Source organism: Melanotaenia boesemani, chromosome 16 (genome assembly GCF_017639745.1).
Source record: "Melanotaenia boesemani isolate fMelBoe1 chromosome 16, fMelBoe1.pri, whole genome shotgun sequence".
Classification (NCBI taxonomy): Eukaryota; Metazoa; Chordata; class Actinopteri; order Atheriniformes; family Melanotaeniidae; genus Melanotaenia; species Melanotaenia boesemani.
Window position 1 is genome coordinate 9,985,419 of NC_055697.1, and position 23,170 is coordinate 10,008,588.

Consider the following 23,170-nt stretch of genomic DNA (forward strand, 5'->3'; position numbering starts at 1 on the left):
TGAGCTCTGTCTTCCAGAGCCAGCCTGAAGCTTCCAGCTTGGGGCCAAAGAAATTTAGGCACAATCCTTAAAGCCTAGCCTTCATCCAAGCTGCTCAGCTATGTGTTATTTATTTATTTATTTATTATTTTGCTTGTTTTTTTTGTTTTTTTTTAATGTGGTGCAAAACATAGACATGACCAACGTCTGCAGGAGCTCAGACAGAGAAAGGGGCGGTTAAATATCCCATTTCCCTCTAGCGACTGGAAACTAATCTATTGTCTGGGAAGAAAAAGCCTTCTGAATGCAGGCATGAGAGTGAATATAACAGCCAGTGATTTCCCTTGAATAGTCAATATCCCCCATTTTGACAAAGAATTTCAAAACATTATCCAAACAAAACAAATAAGAAATAGCAGGCCAGAGGAAGGAAACAAAATAAAACAGAAGAAACACACCCCTTAGGAGGGAAAAAGGTGACTGATGAATATTAGGACAGCTCAAACAAGAGGTAGTAGTATCTGTTAAACATTGTGTTGATGAGCTGTACAGGTTGTGCAAACCATAATTTGTATTCTAACAACTAAACTGTAACCCCAAATGCATGAAGTGACTCACCGGCTATAATGTTCTCCGGGATTTTGACAATATAAGACTGCTTGCTGAACTCAGGCGGGTTGTCATTTTCATCCTGGAGGAGGTATAAACATCAACAGCAGCTCAAGCAAATGTGCTAAACAATGAGAAAATGCAAATTTGCTTGAAAAGAAGAGCTAAAAAGGGGTTGAAGCTGTCATTGCACATTAGCACTAAGATTAACAGACTAAGAAATATAAAATCCTTTTAATAGTAAAACAGGACTGGTAGTATCTTCCTGATGGCTGTTCAGCTACAAAAGTCTCAGTAAATAATTTTAAGGTAATACCTTTAGCATTTAAGTCAGTCTGGCTTTTTATTGTCTCATCAATTAGTTAACATGTTAATGTAAAGCATAACTAAGATAATCTATTAACTACCACACATTGCAATAACAATAGCAGTAGCTTTAGAAGCCCTCTAAATGTAGCCTCAGACGCAATGCAACAGGATGCACAAGAGGATACAGATACTACAAGAAGACAGATTTGCAAAGGCAGTAAAAAAAAGTATTAATAAATGTATTGTTAATGCCATTATCTAAAGCAAAGGGTGAGCCGACAGGAATATTTGACTATAACATGGAGAAGCATATGATTTAAAATGGATTCAATGGATAACATTTCTCACAACCTCCCACTCATGAATAACACTGTGTTTCACACCAACACATCCAGTTGTGTGGCTATTCACAGAGAAGCTCCCTACTGCGTGAGCTGCTGAGAAATGTTAACACTTTAACAACAGTCACTGGTACCATTATCTATTTGGGCTCAGTGTTACACTGGTGCAAAGCATTGTGTGAGTGTGATGCTGCCAGCTACTGATAAACCCCTGTGGTGTGAGTCACGACACTGTAGAGGACAGAGAGAGTCAGAGGCAGAGAAATAGAGGGAATTCTGAATTGTGCATATCTATCCCAGTTGGTTTTAGCTTTCTTTTACACAGTATTTCTCCCTCATGTAGGATGTGGACAGACATTCTTACGCTCCTTGCATATGAAACAGTATTCATCCATACTTTTCTGTCTATTTTTTCTAAGAAGGCTGTTAAACCTATAATGGAAATATATCATGGGAAAAGAGACTGAGAGCCCGAGGACCGTTTATTAGCTTGGATTTCTCATTTTATTTTTACTGCTGAATTTATAACATCTTAACAAAGGTCAACAACTGTGTTTTCTATTCAAACATTGACGGGAAAATAAAGAAAACATGAAAGATTACATCTTACGTATTACCTTTAACTGAAGAGACACTGCTGGAAATAACAAGGAAACACTCACATTGCTTCAAATGGAAAATAAAAAAAAATATATAATTGCAGGTCAGTTTTCTCATTTGGTGTGCCATCTGTCATTTGTGAAACCTCACAACCATCAGAGCAAGTGTCTCTCTGGATATGTGTCAGTAGAGCTAACACTGATGAATGAATAAGACATCCTTTGACACACCGAAGTGACAAATTCAGTGATAGATTACAGTGATATTCATTATATTGGGGCTAATATGTACATATCTAAGATAATGACTGTGTTATAGGACAGCAAAAAGCTGCAAAATGATGATTAAAAAGCAATGACAATGACAAAGTAGGTAAAACTGAAAATGAGACAGAGACTGCATTAATTTAAGCTGGGACTATGAATAAAACAGCAACATCAGTCATGTTGCACATGCAGACATGACTGCCTTTAATAATTTGAAAGAAAAAAGCAATGAAACAATCAGAGCCCAATGTCATGTCATGATTTCTTCAACATGACAAAAGATAACTTGAACTTAACACTGAAAGCCAATCAAATGCCACCAGGCTTTAGGGAAATGTGCAGGGTAAACCATGCAGCAATATCAGGTTGAATTAGAATCAAGAGAATCTTTTTTCTTCAAGTCCTTCATGTATTGAAACATATCTGATTCCTGTGAGTGTGAGTAGACAGCTGTGACTTTTTCCAGAGTCTTAAAATGAGACTTTTAGCGATAACAGTGACAAAAGCAACCAAATTCTAAGTCGAGATATCTGCACAGAGTCTGATAAAGCTGCAAACAAAGCCGTAGTGAAACACGGATAAAAAAAACTACAGAGAGAAGAAATAGTGAAACCCAAAATACAAGTTACAGACAAATGAAGCAATCCACCATGAGCCAGCCACCTCACAATGGAGGGATATTCAGGTAAATGTAAGGCAGTTAAGACTTCATTTAGACTTCACCCTGCTCTTAGGATCAAACCTAAATGGAATTTTAAGATTTAAAGGAACATTTTCAGCATGGACAGATACTACAAGATTTTCAGGAAAAAAAAAACAAATTTTAAGTATGAATTATCAAGAGTCCCACTGTGGGAGAAAGAAAAAAAATCTGTATAATTCATTCATTTATTTGTTTATGTATTTACCATTGAAGGAATTATCTAGATAGATTCTGCATAAAAATATATTAAATATATTGTGAACTGTATATCAAGTCAATTTATTTGGTAGCTTTACCAGCAACAAAAAACTGATATGATGGACTGAGTTAATGAGGAAAAAAAAAAAAAAAAAAATCTGTCTCATCCTCGGTTGCACTTGCATCACATACTTACTGTCTCGCTGGCTGAACAAAACCATGGAGAAAACACACGTGCTCTGATAGTTATATACATTTTGAAGGTATTTTTTATTGCTCTAACATAAGACATACCAGTGAGGACATAGGCCATATTGCTTTTCATCTATAATAATATTCAAAATACCTTGAACATGAATGCATACTTCTCATGTTTGAAGATGGTCGATATGTTGATGAGAGTATGCTGTAGGTTAGGGATCACCAAAACTACAGTATACTCTTATTGGACACATTGAAAATCTGCAGGACACTGGCCCAAGAGGTCTGGATTCGGTGACCCCTGCTTTAGATGATAGAGATATCCAAAATGTTTCTACTCACACTGTAAGGCTCAGTGTCTCTAGCTGTTGGCAGTCAGTACTTTTGAAGGAGTGGCTGCTATTGCCTCCAAAATTTGTGTTGTTGTTTTGTGTATCTGCTGCAGGATTGTACTTACTATCACTTCCACTGTGACGGGGACAGTGCTGTTGAGTGCTGGGTTTCCACCATCCTTAGCCATCACTGTCAAATAGATCATCCCGTTTGGAACCTTCTCATAGTCGAGCGGCTTCATCACAGTGATCACTGTTGGAGAGAGACAAACATTTTCAGGTGAAAGGTGGGAATGTGCACCTAATGTGTAAAGGGAACTGCCTACAAGTAAGAATTTCATTGCTCAAGATAAAACTATGCAGACAATTAACATTTTAAATCTGGGTTTATTTGTGACTTGCATCAGGATCTAAAAGATCTAAAGCATTCCGAGTCTATAGAGATTCTTAAACTTACATTGTTGTAGAGAACATAATCAAGAGTTTCACTTCCTAAAGAGTACCTGCGTAGCCTTCCACCATGATGATTTGGAAGTAATCACCAAAGGCTGACACTGAAGTGATAGAGTATGTCAAGAAGTTGTTAGGAGGGGAGTCCTCATCAGTAGCCTGTGGGTGGGCAGACAAGGGTGGGAGAATGGGGGATGAGAATACTTTTAACATATGCCTGACTGACAGTCAAAAGCCCAAAGGAAGAAGTTTTGAGAAAGTGAGACAAAACAGCAGATGCTGCAGCAGACAGTGCTAATATTTTTATGTGTATGTTTGCACAGTATGGGTGTGTGTGAGTTTGAGCATGTGTGTGCAGCCAGGAAGCTGTCAGTCAGTGGTGGCATGTTATTGGACAGATTAAAGCTGATTCTGGCTATTAGTAGTGCTGGCGTCAATATTGGATGAACACCAACTGAGCCCAGACAAGCCAAGCAGGCAGAGGACAGATGAGCCATACTTTACAGGGGTAATCCACAACATCAACAACAATAATGACACCCTTTCATTATTGTTGAGTTGGCAGGGACTTAAACATGAGTCCTCCGGCTGTGAGGAGAGTGTACTGGGCTTCACTGGCATTATTAGAAGCTGGACAGGTTGTCAAAAACACTCACTTGTATCTCTCCACATCAGGCATATCTTAACTCTTTGATTTAATGCCAGAATGTTGAGAAAGCAGTACATTTACTCCCTTGCACCTTCCAAAACAGTGGCTTTCTCTTACATACTGTCTTCCCCTTTTAAATTTCAACAATTAGCTCCATATTTGATATTTTTTCCTGCATAGAAGTAAGAGAAATCAGTGGTGGCAAATCAGATGTATGAGTGACAAAGGAATGTAGAGTTTAAAGGAAAGGAAAGTTCTCAGAAAGTATGCCCCATGTAGGAGAAAACAAACCACAGATAAGAGGCACAAAGCAGAAAAGTCTCTTTGCTCTGCTTTTTAACACATCCTCTCCTTCCATCTGTTTCAGTCGTCCCCATCTTCTTCCCCTTCTCACTGCTTTCCCAGAACAGCAAGTGTGCGCTTATATATAAAGTATATAAGATCCAAGGCAAACCGCTGACACACAAAATTGCGTGTCTGGCTTTCCTCTTCCTTGTATTAATATCGGCAGCGTTTAAGGTTAGCGCAGAATAATCAAACACAGTGAGCCAAGCGTTGAGGCCAGTTGTCACAGTGTGCTGTGGCAGGGTAAGCCCCCAGGGATGTAATAGTTTTTCTCTTCTGGGTGCAATCAAAGCGAACGCTGAGCCATTAGTTACCATTGTGCCTGTGTACCTCTGCCATTTTTGTGGCAGTGACTGATGGCCAACACGCCACACTGACCTGTTTTCTTGTTGGGAACAGTAGACAAAAATATGTTACTACATGGTTATAGTAACACTGGGGAAACAAAAAGAAAGGCTTTTGAGTCTGTATACTGGTGGGATTTGAGCAAATCACTTTATAAGGTGTTGTTTTTGCCAAAATACACATTTTGTAAGTGTTTGTAACAGTAAAACAACTGTATTTATGCAGCACTTCCACAAAGGTGTTAATATTTAGAACCATTGGTGGTCACAGATGTATGTTTATAGGGTATTTTAAAGTAAATAAATAATAAAAAAAACCAGTTGTAAAACAGTCTCTGAAACAAGAGTATTTCCTTTCATTTTTGTAAGTCTGCTTCTTATGTGCATGTTTATAATCACATCTTACCCTGATCCGTGCCACTGACTGGACTGTCTTTTCATTCTCTCTAATTGAGCCCGAGTATGCCTCCTTCTGAAAGAGTGGTTCATTGTCATTAATATCCAGCACATTTACGCGGATCCTTCCAGTTGTCTCCTCTCCACCACCATCCCTTGCCAGCACGGTCAGAGTGAAGCGACGCATTAACTCGTAGTCGAGACTGGCCTTCAGAATAACCCAGCCTGTTTCTTCATCCAATGAAAACCTGCAAGTGAAACACAAATGAAACCAGAGGAAGTTTTTTTCTTCCCCCAGCATGCTGTTGCTATAACAAACCTGTCGGTTTGCAGTACAAATTGCTGTGAAACATTGTTTACATGTTTGAGGTTCTTTAGTCTGACAACATCTTAACCTCATTGCAACATTAGAATATGCTGCAGATAACTAATAATTTTCATTCTGGATGAATTTTTCTCATGTTTAAAGCAATACATAAGCAATGAAAACATCTAACAAATGCAATAGATGACAAAAAACTCATCATGTTGCTCAAAAATTATGCTCATATGAAAACTATACTCATAGAAAAATTGTGTTTATCTGTGGTTTAGACAGAGCAGATGTTAAAATAAGTACCAAACATTGTTAAAGCTCAGCTGTCTCTGATGAGGATGTCAGCCAAAAACAGTTCAGTACAATTGTTAACAAAGCTCCAAATAAATGAAAAATGAATATGGTTGTGTTTTAACATGTGCGAGTGAATGTGTGTAATCTTACTGGTCTGGCTCATCACTGAAGTAGTAACGCACAACCCCAAAAATGCCTGCATCTCCATCTGTAGCCTGGACAGAAAAACAAGAAAAAGTGCTCAGCTTTAAAGTCATGTCTAACGCTTTATATAGTGCTATAGACAGTTTTTTGATGTTTTCTCATTGAAAAAAAGCGCCAAGAACTTAAGTTTGTGATTTGTTAAATGGATAAACAGCTAAAACAGGGACTCATCTCACCATAAAATGTATGTCCACTGTCTTTCTGCTCATCTGAAATGAGTTTTGCCCAAATAACCTGGTGGTTTCACTGTGCAGACTTATTTAATGCTTTTTCTTGTTTAACAGTTTCAGGTTAGGTATATGTAGATGTAGCAGTGGGCTGTTTTGAGACTGTAATGGTTGTCATTAGTCCTCCAGAGTGGATGTGACTATTGATCAAGATCCATGATGGATCCCAAAACTGAATTATTTTAGCACATCATGTTCTGTAAATGTTGAAAGTTCTTTTGCCATTTGTACTCTTAAAATATTTCTGAACTTATTGAAGATTTTCTGACAGAATCAATGATCAGTGGTGAGCCAAGGTTTATCCTTGCTTGGAAAGACTAAACCTCCTTTTATACCAAATACTGGCACCCACACCTGTCACTAATTACTTTGTTGATTGTAATATCTCCCTGAACAGTGCTTTTGCTGATTCTATAAACTTTTGTTTTTCTTTCTTATTTTTCCTTTCTTTTTTGTTTTCCTCCAGGGCTGAGATTATGATTAAATTGATTTTTATTAGCCTGATTTTTCAGTCTGATATTTTGATCCTATACCACATGTGAAAGTGTGTGTTGTGTTAGCCTTTCCAAATGTTCTTCTTAGTGGTGATAACCACAAAACCCTAACATTCACATCTTCTTTAAAGCAGAACAGTGAATTTATTATTTCCTATTTTTGATCATGTTATTCCTCTGCATACATTTGTGATTGTGTGAGTATGTGCTGGTCTGGCTGCATAAGATCATCTGTCATAACTGCATTTTGCTTCATTTATGAAATTTCTCACTATAACAGCTGTCTGTGACTGTACGATAAAACATGAAAGCCATGCTACACTCTCTGGAGGTGTTGATTGGATTAAGTCTGATGGGAGACGTGATACATTTCCCTCGCCTACATGACCCACCATTGCCTTAAAAGCAGCATCAACTGCTGTCATGTGTTTAGCAGATAAAAGGCGTGTCAGAGAAAATCATATAAAGAGCAACACTTTCAGGAATCTTGTACTTCATAAAATACCACATTAACACAATAAGTCTTTAGAAAAACACGCACACACACTTGTACACACGTGCACGCTGTTTTGTTGTTGTGACGGTGCTGATGGATCACGGTTGGAGAGGGTGTTGTAATAGAGTTTCACTTCACTGGCTTTGCAGTCACTTGAAGGGCCAAACTTGAATGTTCCTGCAGTCCCACTCTGTCAACCACAATGCTGGTCACTGTGATTCAGTGATGCCCTGATACCGGCCTTGTTATGTGAGCTTGTGCATGTGTGTGGGTAGAGTGCACACTATTGTGGATGTGGCTAAAAACCTTGTGAGAGAGTCAGTGTATATGCATGTGGAATCAATCTGATTTGACAAGCAAAGGGGATGAAATCATATGCTGCATTTTTAATGTGGATACAAGTGTGCATGTGTGTAAAGAAATATCTGCCTTTAAATGCATTTATTAAGGTGTGTCTGGAAATGCTGCTATTTAGCTAAAGCCCACTTTGTCAGTGTTTACGACAGTGTCAGTGTGAAGGTAAATTGATGGTTGTTTGTGTTTGAATAGCTCTTACTTAAAGCGTGAGAGCCTTTCTGAAAGTGAAGTGTTAGATACTTAATACATATGATGTTTTTGAAACTCCAGTCAGGTTCTTATATTAACCTTTGAGTGTTCATCTGTTGTGTCTCAATGACCTCATCATATAATGCCACTCAACCCTCACACTCTTTTTGCATTCCAACACAATCATCCTCCCTTTTCCTCCTCCCTCCTCCATTATCTTTCCGTTTTCCCTTCTGTCTAGACCTAGCTTTCTACTTTGCATCCGAGCTCTGTGTCTGACTCCACTGTCTCCCCTCTCCTTTACATATCTACGTTAGCACACCCTTGCCCCTAAACGCTGCCCTCCCCCTCTCTGCTCCCAGCTGAATGACAGGCCCATAAGTGCACCAATGATAGCAGCAAGGGTGTTAGCGTGACAGCTATCGAGGCAGTGACAGGAGCTGAGCTCAGTCTGGGAGCTAATGCTGCCTCTGCAGCCGAGCCCCTCAACCCACAACCGTAGACTGGGGCCTAGAGGCATACGCAGAGAGAGAAATAAAAAGGGGAAGATGATAGCCATCTATTTTCTTTCTTCACTTTCAATCACTCAGTGACCTGCTCCGTTTCTCCAAACAAACAAACACCATAAGAGTATGGTTCAGCCACTTTGCCAGCTGCTTGCCAAAGACTTTTAACTTCAGACACTGAGGGCCCTCAGCAGATGGATGGCTGAGATTTGTATGTGCACGGATTTGCTCTCAATTCACACCATGGGCCTGAATCCATGTCACCAGGGTATTATGAATTTGCCCCTTGTCACCATGGCAGCTTAAAAATTTTATAGTCAGGGAGCTTGAAGTGATGGAAAAGTTGAAGGGTGCACAAGAACAGGGTGGTGGTAGGATTTAATGAAGAAGGAAAATTCATGGAAATTAAAACTGGGAAATGTGTCTGATGACCATTTTCATAATCTCTACTACAAGCATTTAACATATAATTGTTTACCTGTATATGAAAAAATTCTTATTCTAACAGAATAAAAGTAATAAAGTAAAAGTATAGTAAAAGCAATAAAGCAATCCTTATTAGAAATAGTGGATTCAAGATGTAGATAAATTGTAGGATGAAACCCTATCTATCAAGACACACAAAGACAAAACAATATTAGTAAATTCTGGGGCTGAGCTTTAGTGGTAAAAAATTTCTTTGTGCTAAGAAGCAGAGCAGTCAGGTGCAAGTGAGTCAGCGATATGATCAAAATCCAAACTAAGTTGTTTAGAACTTTCTGCACAAATAGTCACAGCACCGATGATTGCCAATATAAACTCTGAAAACCCCAGGGTCCTCAGGCAGTAACTACAAAAGAGAAATTAGTTCTCAGTTGACCAGTTTGGTTAAATGATGTGTTTCTTCCCATCAGAGAGGTGAAGCCAGCAGGCAAACAGAGCTCTCTCTCTCTTTCTCTCTCTCTCTCTGTATAACTCTTAAGATTTGTTTCCAGATTCCTTCAGTTTTTATGCAAAAAGGAACACAGCCATGTACAGCATAAACATGTATAAAAATAATCAACTGCTTTTAAGGGAAAAGAAATGAAAGCATGTGACAGAAAGACTGGACTTGTCTGTGAGTGAATGGGCATGTGTGTAAACTGAAGAGAATCCAGCAGCAGATTATCATTTCAACTATCTCATGGATTGTGAGGGAGGTTAGAGATGCACAGGCTTTTCTATCTTGGGTGAGCTGAAATTTAAATTGATTGGCTCCTAAAATTGCTTTTTCTGCAGGAGCTTTGAATGGCATGGAAAAGGAAACCAATTACTGGCTGTCAAAGCACGCTGTCAAAATAGCGATGACCCCGAGTCCAAACACAGACAACCTCCTCTGTCTCAGTGTTGCACACCTAAACACAACCACAAGGAACAGATAACAAACAGACCCACACAGGCACAGTGAAGATGTCCAGTTCCTGACAGTCACTGTGATGGAGACAATGATAAAGGCTTGGCTGTCAGGTTATTTTCTTTAGCTCTGGTTAGCACTGCTTATGTGATCTTCCTTAGAGGTTCTCTGTTTCACTCTCACATTTTCCATATTCATGATAAGATCATAGATCAATCTTCACAAATGTATTGCAAGAAGAGGACAGAAAGCTGTCATATGCAAACAAGAAGTCCTTTATGTTAACATTTTGTATATTTTATTTGACACATTAGAGGAGTTCAGCTTAAATGTCAATGACAAATATAACAAAACAAACAAAACAGAACTGTCATACTTCAAACTGTCAAACTTTTAAATTTTCTCTTCATGTCCATTCATTTAGTTTTGTCTGCTCCAAAAATTGCTAACGAGTAAAGACAGTAAAGACATCCAATGTTAAAGCAGTGGAAAAGAACATGTTTGTATTTCTGGTTAATGCTATAGGGTGAGGATGGGAAAAAGTGAAAATTTGATACCACATTGGAGCTATTCTGATTAGTGTCCAGTTAAAAATGCCACATCTGCTTCACTCAACTCTCCTGTGACTAATCTAATGACTGAATTTGTTCTTCTTCCTAACTGCTCACATTATCAACAGAAAGCTGCTTGGTAAGACATTAATATCATACAGATGTTTTAGGTTTCTGACCCTTTTCAGTATACTAATCTCAGATATTTTCAGACATGACCTCAGGTCATATTTGGAATTTGTATATGACAAAAATAAGGAACATATGATATCTGTGAGTAATTTATGTTCTCATGCAGTGTCTTCTGTCCCTATATCACCAGATATTCCACCTGTCTCAATGAGAAACGGTCCAAATTCTTCAGGTATTTAGAGAAGTATCTCGTATAGATATCTATGGATTCACACAGTGTAAGTGTCCCAGCTGTGACCCAGAGCACCTGCTTGGGGTTGATGGGAACAGTGTGTGTTTTACCGTGGACACTTTCCTGTAATGGCGATAGTTAATGTGCATTTACGACTGTTTTATTTCTCTAAACCATTAAAGAGCAGGTGGGGGTGCTCAAAGCAACGGCTGTCTGCTGACAAGATTGAAATGCCTGTTTCTATTATCTCCTGACCACCTAGATAACAGAGAGAGAACAGAGCAGATACAAGTTTAACACTTTATAAAAAGTGCCAAGGATATGTCCAAAAAAGCTGTGATGGATTGTAAGATAAATTCTATTTAATTCTTCCAACCACATGCAAATCTCTGGAAACAAAAGAAAAAAAAAGACCCTCTGGATCATGCAAGAAATGAGGTTGAGAGAGAGATGACTATATTGTGGGCAGAAGCTGTAGATGGAGTTTGAGCCGCCAGTGAAAAGGCTTAATGCAGAGCTCTCAGTGGCTGGCAGCTTCACTTTGCTAGCAGGCCTTTGTCCTCCCCCTCTCTTTCTTCTCTTGGCCTCAATGATGAGGGGAAAAAGATTAACACAAGAACAGGGAGGATGTAGAGAATGATAAAAAAGTAAAGAGTACACTTTGGAGACACGTTAAATGTGAGAGAAGACAAAGCAGTAATGTGGGGATGGAACATGTCTGGTTATGTTTTGAGGAAGCAGGGCTTAAGTCAAGAGATGACACAATTACAGACATCTGACTCAAAAAAAAAAAAAAAAAATCTTGACTTTGGCTTTGTGATTTTTAGTGTTTCAATTTTAATTTCTCTCTTTTGATTTAAAGCTTTAAATGTGAAAATTTTGCAGCAAAAATATTTTTTTTTACTTTTAAATCATTTATAAACCACAATGCACTGATTAACCATTAAAAAAAGAAATTAATTAACATGGAAAATAAACACTGGCTGTATCCTAGTTGTTTTATTTGTAGCTCTGTAGCTCTAGCACACCTCTTCACTTCATTTGTTTATCGCAAAATGATTTCTTTTCTTGTTTTCAGGAAGGAGGTAAATAGACACCACAGACTCAAGTAAAGGTGGCAAACTTTCCAGCAGAACCAGCCTGGGACACTTAACAACAGTTTTGGACTGTTTTATTTACCCGTTCATCATAATTATTAAGACAGTTTATATAACTAATACATTCAAATTTTATTTAGAAATAAAAAAATATGAATTACTAAGGGTGTGGTCACTTTAAGTGAAAGGCAGATGCCAACGATGCAGCCTGATGATCTCTGAGTTCTGAGACATCACTTGTTTGTCATTTCTGGCTACAAAAACTAAAGATGGTGAGGACCCACATTTTAACTGTACTCCATTTAAAAACAGTAGCCCACACATTTTTTACATGCACAAATTTATTAAGCAGGTGACACCAACTCCAGTGTTGGCAGCTCTCTTAGAGAGTGGCTGGTTAAGTCCTCATGTTAACTCACACCTCTCTCACCATCTTGTTTGGCAGTAGTTCCTCTCTGGAAACTTAAGTCCTGATATCAGTGCTCAGATAGTTCTTAACACTTCTTAACAATTAAAAGTTCTTAACAAGTTTTTAACACTTATGACTATCACCAGTTCAGTTGCTTTCTTTTGCACCCGTTTACATCACATTTCACAATGTCAGAAAGCCACGATGGGAGTCCTCTTATCAAAAGAAAGCCTATAAGCTACCTCCAGCAGGAAAGAGTTGGACCTTACCCCTTTTATTACAATAATGAATTATAATTACTGCTGCCACTGTTACCCTGTACATGCTTGTCTAAACAGTGGCGACAATAAAATATCCTCCATTCTGTAATTTATAACCTTCTGCCAGAGACATTTATCACTGTGCCACATGCTCTTGTACATGGTACATCTGCTCAGATCCAGCAAAAACACAGCAAAGGATGGATAAAAGACTGACCTAAGAATAATGCTGCATCTGATCTGTTTCACAGAAACAAAAGCAACTTTAAGAAAAAGGGCTGGATAAACTGTATTTCTATACTGTATGACTATTATATACTGTGTAGACATTTGCAGTGAAGATTCTGGTGGGTATAAAGATCTAGACAGAGTGCCGTCCCAGCAGTTTCCAGCAAGGGACCATGTGGTGAATAACTAACACCTGAAAACCATTAGCAAATCTAATGGTGAGACAGAGAAAGAAGAACTGAGAGTATACAATAAATAAGAAATGAAAGAAGGCAGGTCTTCTAAAACCAAAGGAGAAATAAATCTGTGAATCTCTGATATAGGCTGTTGTTTTGTGTCTGAAGTCCCCTGGGTAAGGAGGAGCAATATGAGAAAATGCGTAACAAAAGGACCCAGACGAAAGAGTAAATCACAATAAATATTTATAATGATAAGTAATGCTGCAGAGCATAAATATTAAAGAGTAACTGCTTCTCTCTGTGTGTTGTTGCCTTTGTTTCCTCATTAGGGCCTTTTCTGGTATAATCAAAAACTTAGTGGACCACTAGCCCAAAGTCTGGTTCTGAAGAGGGAGAATGTTATTTCTGAGCGACATGTTAAAGCACAAACTGGTTATTGTTAAAGTGAAAGTAGAGTTTAGCTTAGTCTGGTAAACAGTAAATGGAAGTCAGTGCAGTGTCCTGATAAGGATAGCTGCACAAGCTTATGTGTGTTTGTGCTTGTTTGTGTACATATGTCAGTGTGTATTGGTATGTTCCACAGGGATGTAGAATATGCACTGAGTAATACATCGACCAAGATTGTACATGCTATGAATATCAATCATGAAAATTCATTCCAGCTACATTATCAAACTGCTTTTTTGGCACTTTTTTAAAAAAACAACTGGGGACCATCATGCATAATTTCAATTAGCATAGGCATAAACTATTTTATGAACATCACTCAGATCTAAACCTCTGCACATAAAGCATTGTCACAACAGTGTCTGTGTTTGCATAATTATATATATATATATATATAAAAAACAACTTTTCACGCTCTCAAACAGCAGTGACTACTTAGGAATAACATATTTCAATGTAACTATTATCACCCTTACAATTATCACAAGGTAATTTAGTCATTGCAATCTGTTACTTTATCATTGTGGGTGCAATATCTTTACTAATGTTCTCAAACTGTTTTCCAGACAGGTTTCAGGAGAAAAAAAATGTGTAAATCATTCAAGCAATTAACAGTATAAGCCAGGGATCCTCCAAGTCCGGACTCTGGTCCGGCTCAAGACCGTGAGGCACGTCAGTCCGGACCCAGCCCAACCTGTGTTTTGAATTACAAAACGCTTCCATAAATAAATAAATAAATAAATAGTTTATAATGTGAAATAAAGTGTCCCTAGACATTATTCACGGTAATCTAGTGATAACAACTCTTTATGTTCACCAGGTTTTGCCGTCTCCATCATCTGTAACTAGACTGTATGGTGACAGCCAACCTGCCCTCTGTCTGTGAACCAGACAAGAGGACTTGAGCAGAGGCTGCTACAAATGACAGGAACCAGTAGCCTGTCAGTACACAGGGGTTTGTAACGTTAGAGCCAGTCAGAAGCAAATAAAAAAAAAAATTGTTTAAAAAAACACTGTACCTACCTACCTATATAATACTATAATTTCATAATAATTTTCAAAATACTCATTCTAATTTATTATATCATATATATCTATACATACTGTATAGATATGTGTGTGTGTGTGTGTGTAAATCAGAAATGTTTTCTGTAGATTATTAAAATATTTGAATAATGAATTAAATTGTGCAACTGTTCAAAAATGTATGTATTTACATACATAAACATATGCGCGCATGTGTTTTTTCTTTTTTTTTTTTTTTGAGATTGTACATGTTGCTTGTTGGTGTCTTAGAAGCGAGTTACATTAAAAAAGAGTGCTGTCCTCCCATTTATTTCTACTACATACTGCAATAGGATGTCATCTGTTGGATTTTTGTCTGACAAAAAAAAAAAAAAAAAAAAAAACACAGAGGAAAGTTGAGTGAAACTTCCTTGCTGTGTTTTAAGGCCTGACGTTTCTCATTGAGACAGGCACAAGAACTTTTCAGACATGGGACAAGATACATTTCTGGGTTTAGTCTGTTAAAATATGACTCAGAGACTGGTAGGTTTTATACTCATCTCTTCATTCAGATATACTGACAATGGCTTGGCAAAGTGTTGCCCCTTTGGAGAAAAACTGCTTCAGTCTTCCAGGGATTTGAGACTAAGACAGAGTTAATGGTTTAAATGTGTTGGGATGGCATCATCAAGATTAGACCTCTATCCAACTGAGAATCTGTGGCATTACTTAAAGATTGTTGTGCACCAGTAGAACCAATCTAACTCAAAGGAGCTGCAGTTTTTCTTTAAAGAATGGGCAAAGATCCCTCCCAAAGATATTTACTCAGGTATTAGGTGTATTGAATATGTTAGCCAGGTACTAGAAAATTGGGGCTCTGCATGTACTTTTCAGTATGAAAAGGGAACTGACTTTTTTCCCTCGGTCTTGCTTCTTAAGCATGCAAGCTGTGTGAACCTATGTAACAAAACATTCAAGGATATACTATACAAAGAGAATTTCTCTTTTTATTCTTTATTTCCAAGTTAACACTGGATACATATACCTGCCTATAAACAACCATGGACTGTCATGAACTGTAATAGACTTTTACAGTTTAGTTTGTTTTGTGCCCCATCCAGGGGTAAACCAGGAGGCTGGATGAAACTTGAGGAGTTTCTTTGTCTGAGTGTCCTGATACAAATGCAGCACTGTAAAAATATTTTATTAACATGTTTAAATAATCCCTAACTATTGTATGCTCTCCAACAAAACTGTTACACATCACCTAAACGCCTTGTGATTTGACGGTCCACAGAAAAGACCCATTTGTTCCAGTCAGATAATAAATAACAAAACTAAATGTTTATAAGGTAAAACACCCCTCTTTTAACTGATTTAAAAATTTATTTGGATCAGATCAGTCTGATCAGACAGAAGTGTTTACATGAGTTTTTTTTTTTTATTTATTTAACTGGAGTATTAACTTCATTTAAAATGGCCCATGTAGGCTCAGCTAATAATTTTGCAAATATCTGCACATTGTGGTTCTGACATACTTAGCTTGTGGTTCAACCTTTTGACAAAAAGTACCAGGGTGCATACATCAGATGCAAAGTCCACAAGATCAACAGTGCAAGTTGGAATGGAGCTTAAGTAACCCCCTTACATGGGTTATCACAATGAAAATGTTGCTAATATGAGCAAGAAAGTGGCATTTCATCACATAGTTACATAAAATTGTAATAAAAGGAAAATAATAAATGGAGATTGATTTAAAGTTATTATTACAGAAACAGTCACTGGCTTATTCATGCTTTAACTTTGCCGCAATAAATGTCTTAGCTCAGCATGATCCTCTGCATGATCATAATTTGATCTTAATCATAGGGTAGAGGACAGGGTAGGTTATTTTACGTGGTGCTGACTTAAAGGAGTGGGTTGAAAAGGGTTCTAGGAAAAAGCTGAAATTTATAAAAAAGGAATATTAAAATTCTGCACTCAAAACTTCATAATTTGCTGAGATTCAGTCAAAGAAATAAAAAGCTATTACATTTACAAGCAGGGCATTGTTGCGCCTTTGAACAATAGCTAATGGATTTATTGTCTTTCTGTGCCTTACTGTGAACTTTGTGTTATTTATACACAATACATGCTATAACCATTCCTAAGTAAACACCTCATTATTTGCACAAACACATGTGAGGCAGTCATGGCTTGTTTAATCAGACTGCAGTATGTAAACAAACACTTGGTTATTTCCAATGAATTAAATCTGCTGTAACCTTTTAAATTATGACCAACCACCACAAATAAATAAGTCTTTGCAAACATATTACTAAAGACCAAACCACACACAAAAAACAAAATGTTAATTTTATTTAGTAACTAATCAAGAGGTGGCCTACAATACCAACAGCTTCATGCCTTTAAGCACCGTATTAACCTTGAGTGTGCTCAGGGGAGTCTGCTTTGTGTATTTATATTTATTATCTGTTTGCTTTCCTTTTTTCACAGTATGTCCAAAAGACTGAGACCACACTGGGATTCAGCCATATTTTCATGTTAACCTTAAACATGCAGCATGTAACAAAGTCCAAGGTCAATGAAGGAAATATTTAATATAACATTAAAAACTGTGTTTCTAATGGTATCTAATTATTTTACTGAATTAAGCTTTTTTTTTTATTCTCTCACAATGAGCCATTTATATCTACTTGCTGAGGGGTCACATAGATGGCAGCAGCCACACCCTCTGAGCTTTAAAACTGCAGTACTGGCTTTGTTTGTGTAGGTGCTAGAACACCGTTTGAGATAAGTAACGCTTAAAAAGGCACATAAAAGAAGACAGTAGACGTGTACACATGTAGTTACCTTTGGCACAGTGATCGCTGCACCTCAGGCAACAGTATCCACTCAAAGGTGAAAACATATTTAAATCTGGAAGAATTTTTGCCACTGACGGCCACCGTCCATTTACAACTGCGCTTGGATTTTAAGTAATTTATATGGTCATCTTGACATATTAGATGACAGTAATTCTTACACACTGTACCTTTATAAACATTGAGAATGAAAGCTATTACACTTAGCAAAGTTAGTAGTTTATATACCATTAAAATTTACAACTACTCTTTAATATGTAAGAGGGACAGATATTAAACATAACCAGTTAAGTATAGTTATTAGCCTTCTCAGTGTTGCTTGGAAAAAAAGATTAATAAAGATGCTGACTTCATGTCTACAGTACACCCCACTAAGCATTATAAACTTAATAAGGTGGACTACAGGTTTTGACAATCATATTTTGTTTTGGATGACACTTTTCTCAGTTGAATATAATAAAAAAAACAAAGGGCTGCAATTATGACTAATATGGTTATATCACCCATTTGTATGTATTTATTGTTATTTATTTACAAGAAGACTGACATACAGTACAATCAGTATTGGAATGAAAGGCATTAAAGGAGATGAGGCTGGTTTTTAAGAAACTGAATTACTGTTTCATGAAGACAATATTTTATGATGACCATCCTCCGGCCATCCTAGGTTTGGCAGTGTTTCTCAACTCTGTGTCTGGGGCCCTGCATTTACCATAAGAAGTGTAATTTTTTATTTCAATAGGGTCTTTTGGACCTGAAATATCCTGGAATCCTAAATTATGGAAACCAAGAATTACAACAAATTTAGAGATGTAGGAGATGATTAAACTCAACTTTGGGTGAAAGTTAACATAAAAAATTGGAGCTGTCACTCAGTTTAAATCCTTTAATAATGATGCTGATATTTACAATATCACTTTAAATTTCTACCTTCCTGTTTCCACCTAGTATTAGCGTTCATCCTGCATGATTTGTTACAAGTGGATGGCTACAGTACACATGTAAAAGCACTGCTGGGTAGCAAGCAATGCATAAGATCATATTTGTAGGTGGCCTTAACATGTGGCCATATCTTTATTACAGTACACTGTAAATGATAATGTGTCCTGGGCCTCATTAAAGGACTACATATCCACCTGATGTACCTTCAAGAAAGCCATGGATATCAAATCAGGCTGGTTGTGTTACTTTTTTAATTTCTCCCATCTTTTGTTTTTGTCTAGTCTTCTGCTAGGATTTCTCCATTCCGGTATTCTGTATAAAGCCAGTATAAACAGTATACACACACAAGCTTTGTCATCCACAGACATCTTCCTGCTCCTCCTTCATGCTCTTTTACTTCTCTTTGACGACACATCTATTGCAGAACAAAGCCTGTACATATGTTTGTCAAATTCCCACAACAAATGTGTTGCAGGTGAATCAGAAACATGTTAATACCTGAATCTTCAGTGTGTTAATTCTTGATTTCTTGCTCTCTTGTTTGATGACTATTTTCAACATAATGCAATAAAGATTAAAAACATACAAAAAAAGAAAATTGATAAAAATGATATTGCAAGTATTTTAATAATAAAATTGAGTCAAATAAGAGTTATATGTTTGCACAAGTGCTTGCTGTTCCTTGTGCTTTCCACTGAGACAGTGTTTAGATGACACATTTGATCTACTCCAAGCCAGTTTACAGCTCTCACTGAGAGCCGTCACATCTCATTCTGTTTACAGCCCATCCACTCTCTGCAACCAGCAATCAGGATTCCATGGCGGGCCCACGCTCCAGCATGAGACCAACATCAGCTAGACTTATCAGGTATTAGGCCCTGCAATCTCCATTTCATGAGCACCCAATCTATAAACACTATTGATTTTCACACTGTGCTTTTTGGCACTTGTATCTAGTGGACTGTGGGTGCTCTGTCACAGAAGTGACTGGTAATGAATAATAATGCAGAGTTATGGGGAGGCAGTCAGAGATTTTTTCCGATCTGGTTAAAGCACTGACTGCCTGTTTGGACAGAAACCAGGAGTAAGCACTGCTGAATCTGGCACATGAGGTGGAGTGCTTTCTAAAACACTAAATGGGAGAAGGCTAGGCTATAGAGGGGAAAATAAAAAAAAGACCTTTTTTCAGAATTTTGTATCAGAAAATCAAAAGCAGAAAAAAATTTCTGATCATTAATTGATAGATGCTGAATTTGAACCAATTTATATTTGTAATTTGACAATGTGCCTAATGTCTGTACAGTAAGTAGCAAATAAGCTCAGGTGTCGAACACGAGGGTTTAAATATTAAAAAGCAATTTCAAGGTAATAACAGGAATCTTTTCTCCTGTCAAAACAATGCTCTGCAGGCTTTTTGTTAAAGGACTTTACTGTAAGCTAAACTGTTCACCATGCCCCACTGTAGTAAGTATCATTGGTGTTTTTGTGCTTTGGTAAGTGGCAGCTTTGCAGAACTCACCATAAATAATCATTTAGTGAGATCTCAAGCACACAGGGTCACAAGTGCCAAACACTGCAAGATTTTATGCCCAATGAAACAAGCCTTGTAAATGTTACTAGTACAAAATGGCTTTTTATTGTAATCTGTTTGTATTCCAGTTAAATCTCTCTCCAGGAATAAATCACCAGAAACTGTTGGAAGCAATGTATCTTATGTTCAGCTGTGTAAACACAGCAATGTGGCTTGTTAAGATACTCACCAGGATACGCAGCAGTGATGTACCAGGGGGTGTGTTTTCAGGAAGGCTGATGTTGTACAGCGGTCGGCTGAAGATGGGCCGGTTATCGTTCTCATTGATAAGGTCAATAAAAACACGGGCAAATCCCACATGATCAGAAATAGACTCATTGGCAAAAAGCTGTAAAGAAGACAGCAATGTCTTAGATTATGCCTCATATATTAGAAATACACTAATAGACATTAACAGCGACTTAATAAATCATCAGCACCCCCTGTGAGTATCAATCTTTATAAATATTAACTAAAATTCTGTGCCCAGTGGAGGGGATGCAGGCTGCTGTGTCTCTCTTGTTGAAAACAGTGCAATCTCCTGTTCAGGGGTCCATCCCAGCATTCAGTTTCCTCATAAAAATGTGCAGGTATACACTATATAAGTACGTAGAATAAATTGAAAACTCACTGAAAAGGTGTAGCTGCGAATGAGTTCATAGTCGAGTGGCATGGCAACCCTTATCCGAATGTCGGCATGCCCTTGTACTGCTGTTGGGGAAATGGTGAAGTACTCCGAATTGTTTCCTGTCAGAAACACTTGGAACATGCTGTTCACCCCCTGCCACAGAAGGTATAGAAGAGACGTTCAAATATAAAAAAAAAAAGGAAAATAAAAATAAGATGAGGATATACTGTATACTGCTATACTCTATCAGTAACAAGTATAGATGATAAATTAAATAAACTGAGAATATATTCAATGTAATGTTTCTGGAGTATGATTAATAAATTAGGACCCAAACGTCACAAGAAGATTCCCACTGAAAGATGGCAAGGACAAGAAATCTCTTCTGATAAAGATAAAGTACTTGAGGAAAGGGAAAAAGGCTTTGCTGGTCTCTTCTCAGGTAATGATACCGGTTTCGAAGAGAATTTTTATATGTGCATAAATCAGACCACCAAGTTCGGTCCTCGAGATCTACCATCCTGCAACTTTTAGATGCAACCCTTCTCCAACACACTTAAATCAGATGTCATCTGCATGTCATTCAGCTCTGCAGAGGCCTCGTAACGGGTCAGTCATTTGATTCAGGTGTGTTGGAGAAGGGTTGCATCTAAAAGTTGCAGAATGGTAGATCTCGAGGACCGGACTTAGGCACCCTTGTTATAAAGTGTATTATTGGTTGACATGACTAGATTGACTTTGTTATTAATAAATAAAATGTGCATTTCTGTTAAATCTGTCGTGTTACAGTTGATAGCTGGATAGCTGATACCTGATAGCTGAATCCAAAACAAAAGTTGTTTGCTGACACTAGAAAATTGCCTACTTTTTAAAAATTGTATTCTATACCTAATTTGCTTTGACATGGTCCAAATATTGAATTATTGAAGTGGAATTTGTCCTCTTATAAATTCAAATTTCACTTGAAAAATGGGGCCCACACACAGCAATCAACTGTCCAGCCGGTTCCCGTGTCCTGACGCCGGGACTGGTGTTACGCAATGCAAAACTTGACAGCAACTTGGAGTAAATCCCTATGCATTGCCCACAGAGCTGTATAAATCCAGCTGAACTGAATAATAACCAAACTAGTGAGGATGTTTAAAGCCATACACTTTAATCATCATATTGTGTGACTTATGAGAGAAAATTAAGACTTGATGTTATTCCTGATGACAGCCATGACTATCTACCGCAATACAGATACATATTTCTGCGTTTGTTGCCAGCTCACAACAGTACAAGTTGCCAAGACACTGTTTATGATTATGCAGATTATCTGAACATGGAGTGTGTTTTAGAATTAATATGTTATGTTATGTTTTGGTGTGTATAATGAGCATGTTATTGTTTGATTTGTGGTTAGATTAAAGTCTGAATAACCTTTAAAAGGACATCTTCATGGGTGCATTTAAACCAAGTTAGGGTGTGACATCACAGCTCAGAAATAGCTTTGACTGTCTTGGGGTAAGAAAACATCTCCAAAGTGCTCCTGTGTATATATAAAGCTGCAGTGCAGCCAATCACGCAACTATTGTGGCAGATAGAGGAAGACGAGTGGAGTGGTCAATTGGCATTATGCTGACAGTTGAAATAGCCCCCTTGTTTTTGTTTTCATCTCTGGGAGAACCATTGTGGCTGATGACTCCTATTTAAAAAACCATCCAATATGCAGGGGATGTCACCTCAAACTGCCCATAAACGTAATTGCCCATCCATTTGCTTCTGCCTTTAGAAGCCACCAATAAAAGCATCCTGTCAGACATGACTGCCACAAAGTTCGGTGACAAGTTCCAGCAGCAAAAGTTTTAAAGATGCCAGCCAAGCAGAAGAGGATATGGAAGCAGTGACATAGGCACACACACACATTTACACATATATGCACACAGAGAATGAGGTAACTACCACTTTATTCATAGCAAAAAATAAAAATTTCTTCTATACCTTGACACATGAAAAAAGTGAGATCAGAACCTAAGTGTAGTAGAGTGTGAACATATCCTAAATGTCACTGTCATGTAGGTTTAAAGGAACAACACAGTAAAAAACAAAACAAAAAAACGAAGTCTTAGGCTGTGCTTTTTGGAATAGATTTTCATTTAACAATGTTAAACTAAGAGAACACATGCATTTTTTATATAAATAAGAAGAAAACCACATTTCACAGTTTTTCTTGGACTTTCCTGTTGAAGCTCTACCTGCCTCATACCCTTCAAGTATGAAGAAAATCTGCCAGAATCTTTCCTGATGGTTGAGCTAAAGCTAAAAGCTACTCAGAAGAGAATCAATCTACTGTAAGAATCAACTTTTCCCCATCGAAAACAACACAAACCTTACAAATAATAGCAGTTTGAGCAAGAGCTGAACGTCTGTGGAGCCATACAGTCCGCATAGCTTTTACAAAAAGTTG

General features: G+C 37.6%; 1 protein-coding gene across 1 annotated transcript in view; it reads right to left on the reverse strand.

The window, feature by feature from the left end:
* Positions 1-23,170, reverse strand: part of LOC121656108 (cadherin-23-like) — a 161,394-nt gene that overhangs the window by 12,880 nt on the left and 125,344 nt on the right. The window contains exons 12-18 of the mRNA XM_042011154.1: positions 20,725-20,874; positions 20,284-20,442; positions 6,483-6,547; positions 5,733-5,970; positions 4,042-4,147; positions 3,664-3,791; positions 598-670 (exon numbers count right to left, since the gene is read on the reverse strand). Of these exons, the coding sequence (XP_041867088.1) occupies positions 598-670; positions 3,664-3,791; positions 4,042-4,147; positions 5,733-5,970; positions 6,483-6,547; positions 20,284-20,442; positions 20,725-20,874 (919 nt within the window). The remainder of the gene's footprint in view (positions 1-597; positions 671-3,663; positions 3,792-4,041; positions 4,148-5,732; positions 5,971-6,482; positions 6,548-20,283; positions 20,443-20,724; positions 20,875-23,170) is intronic.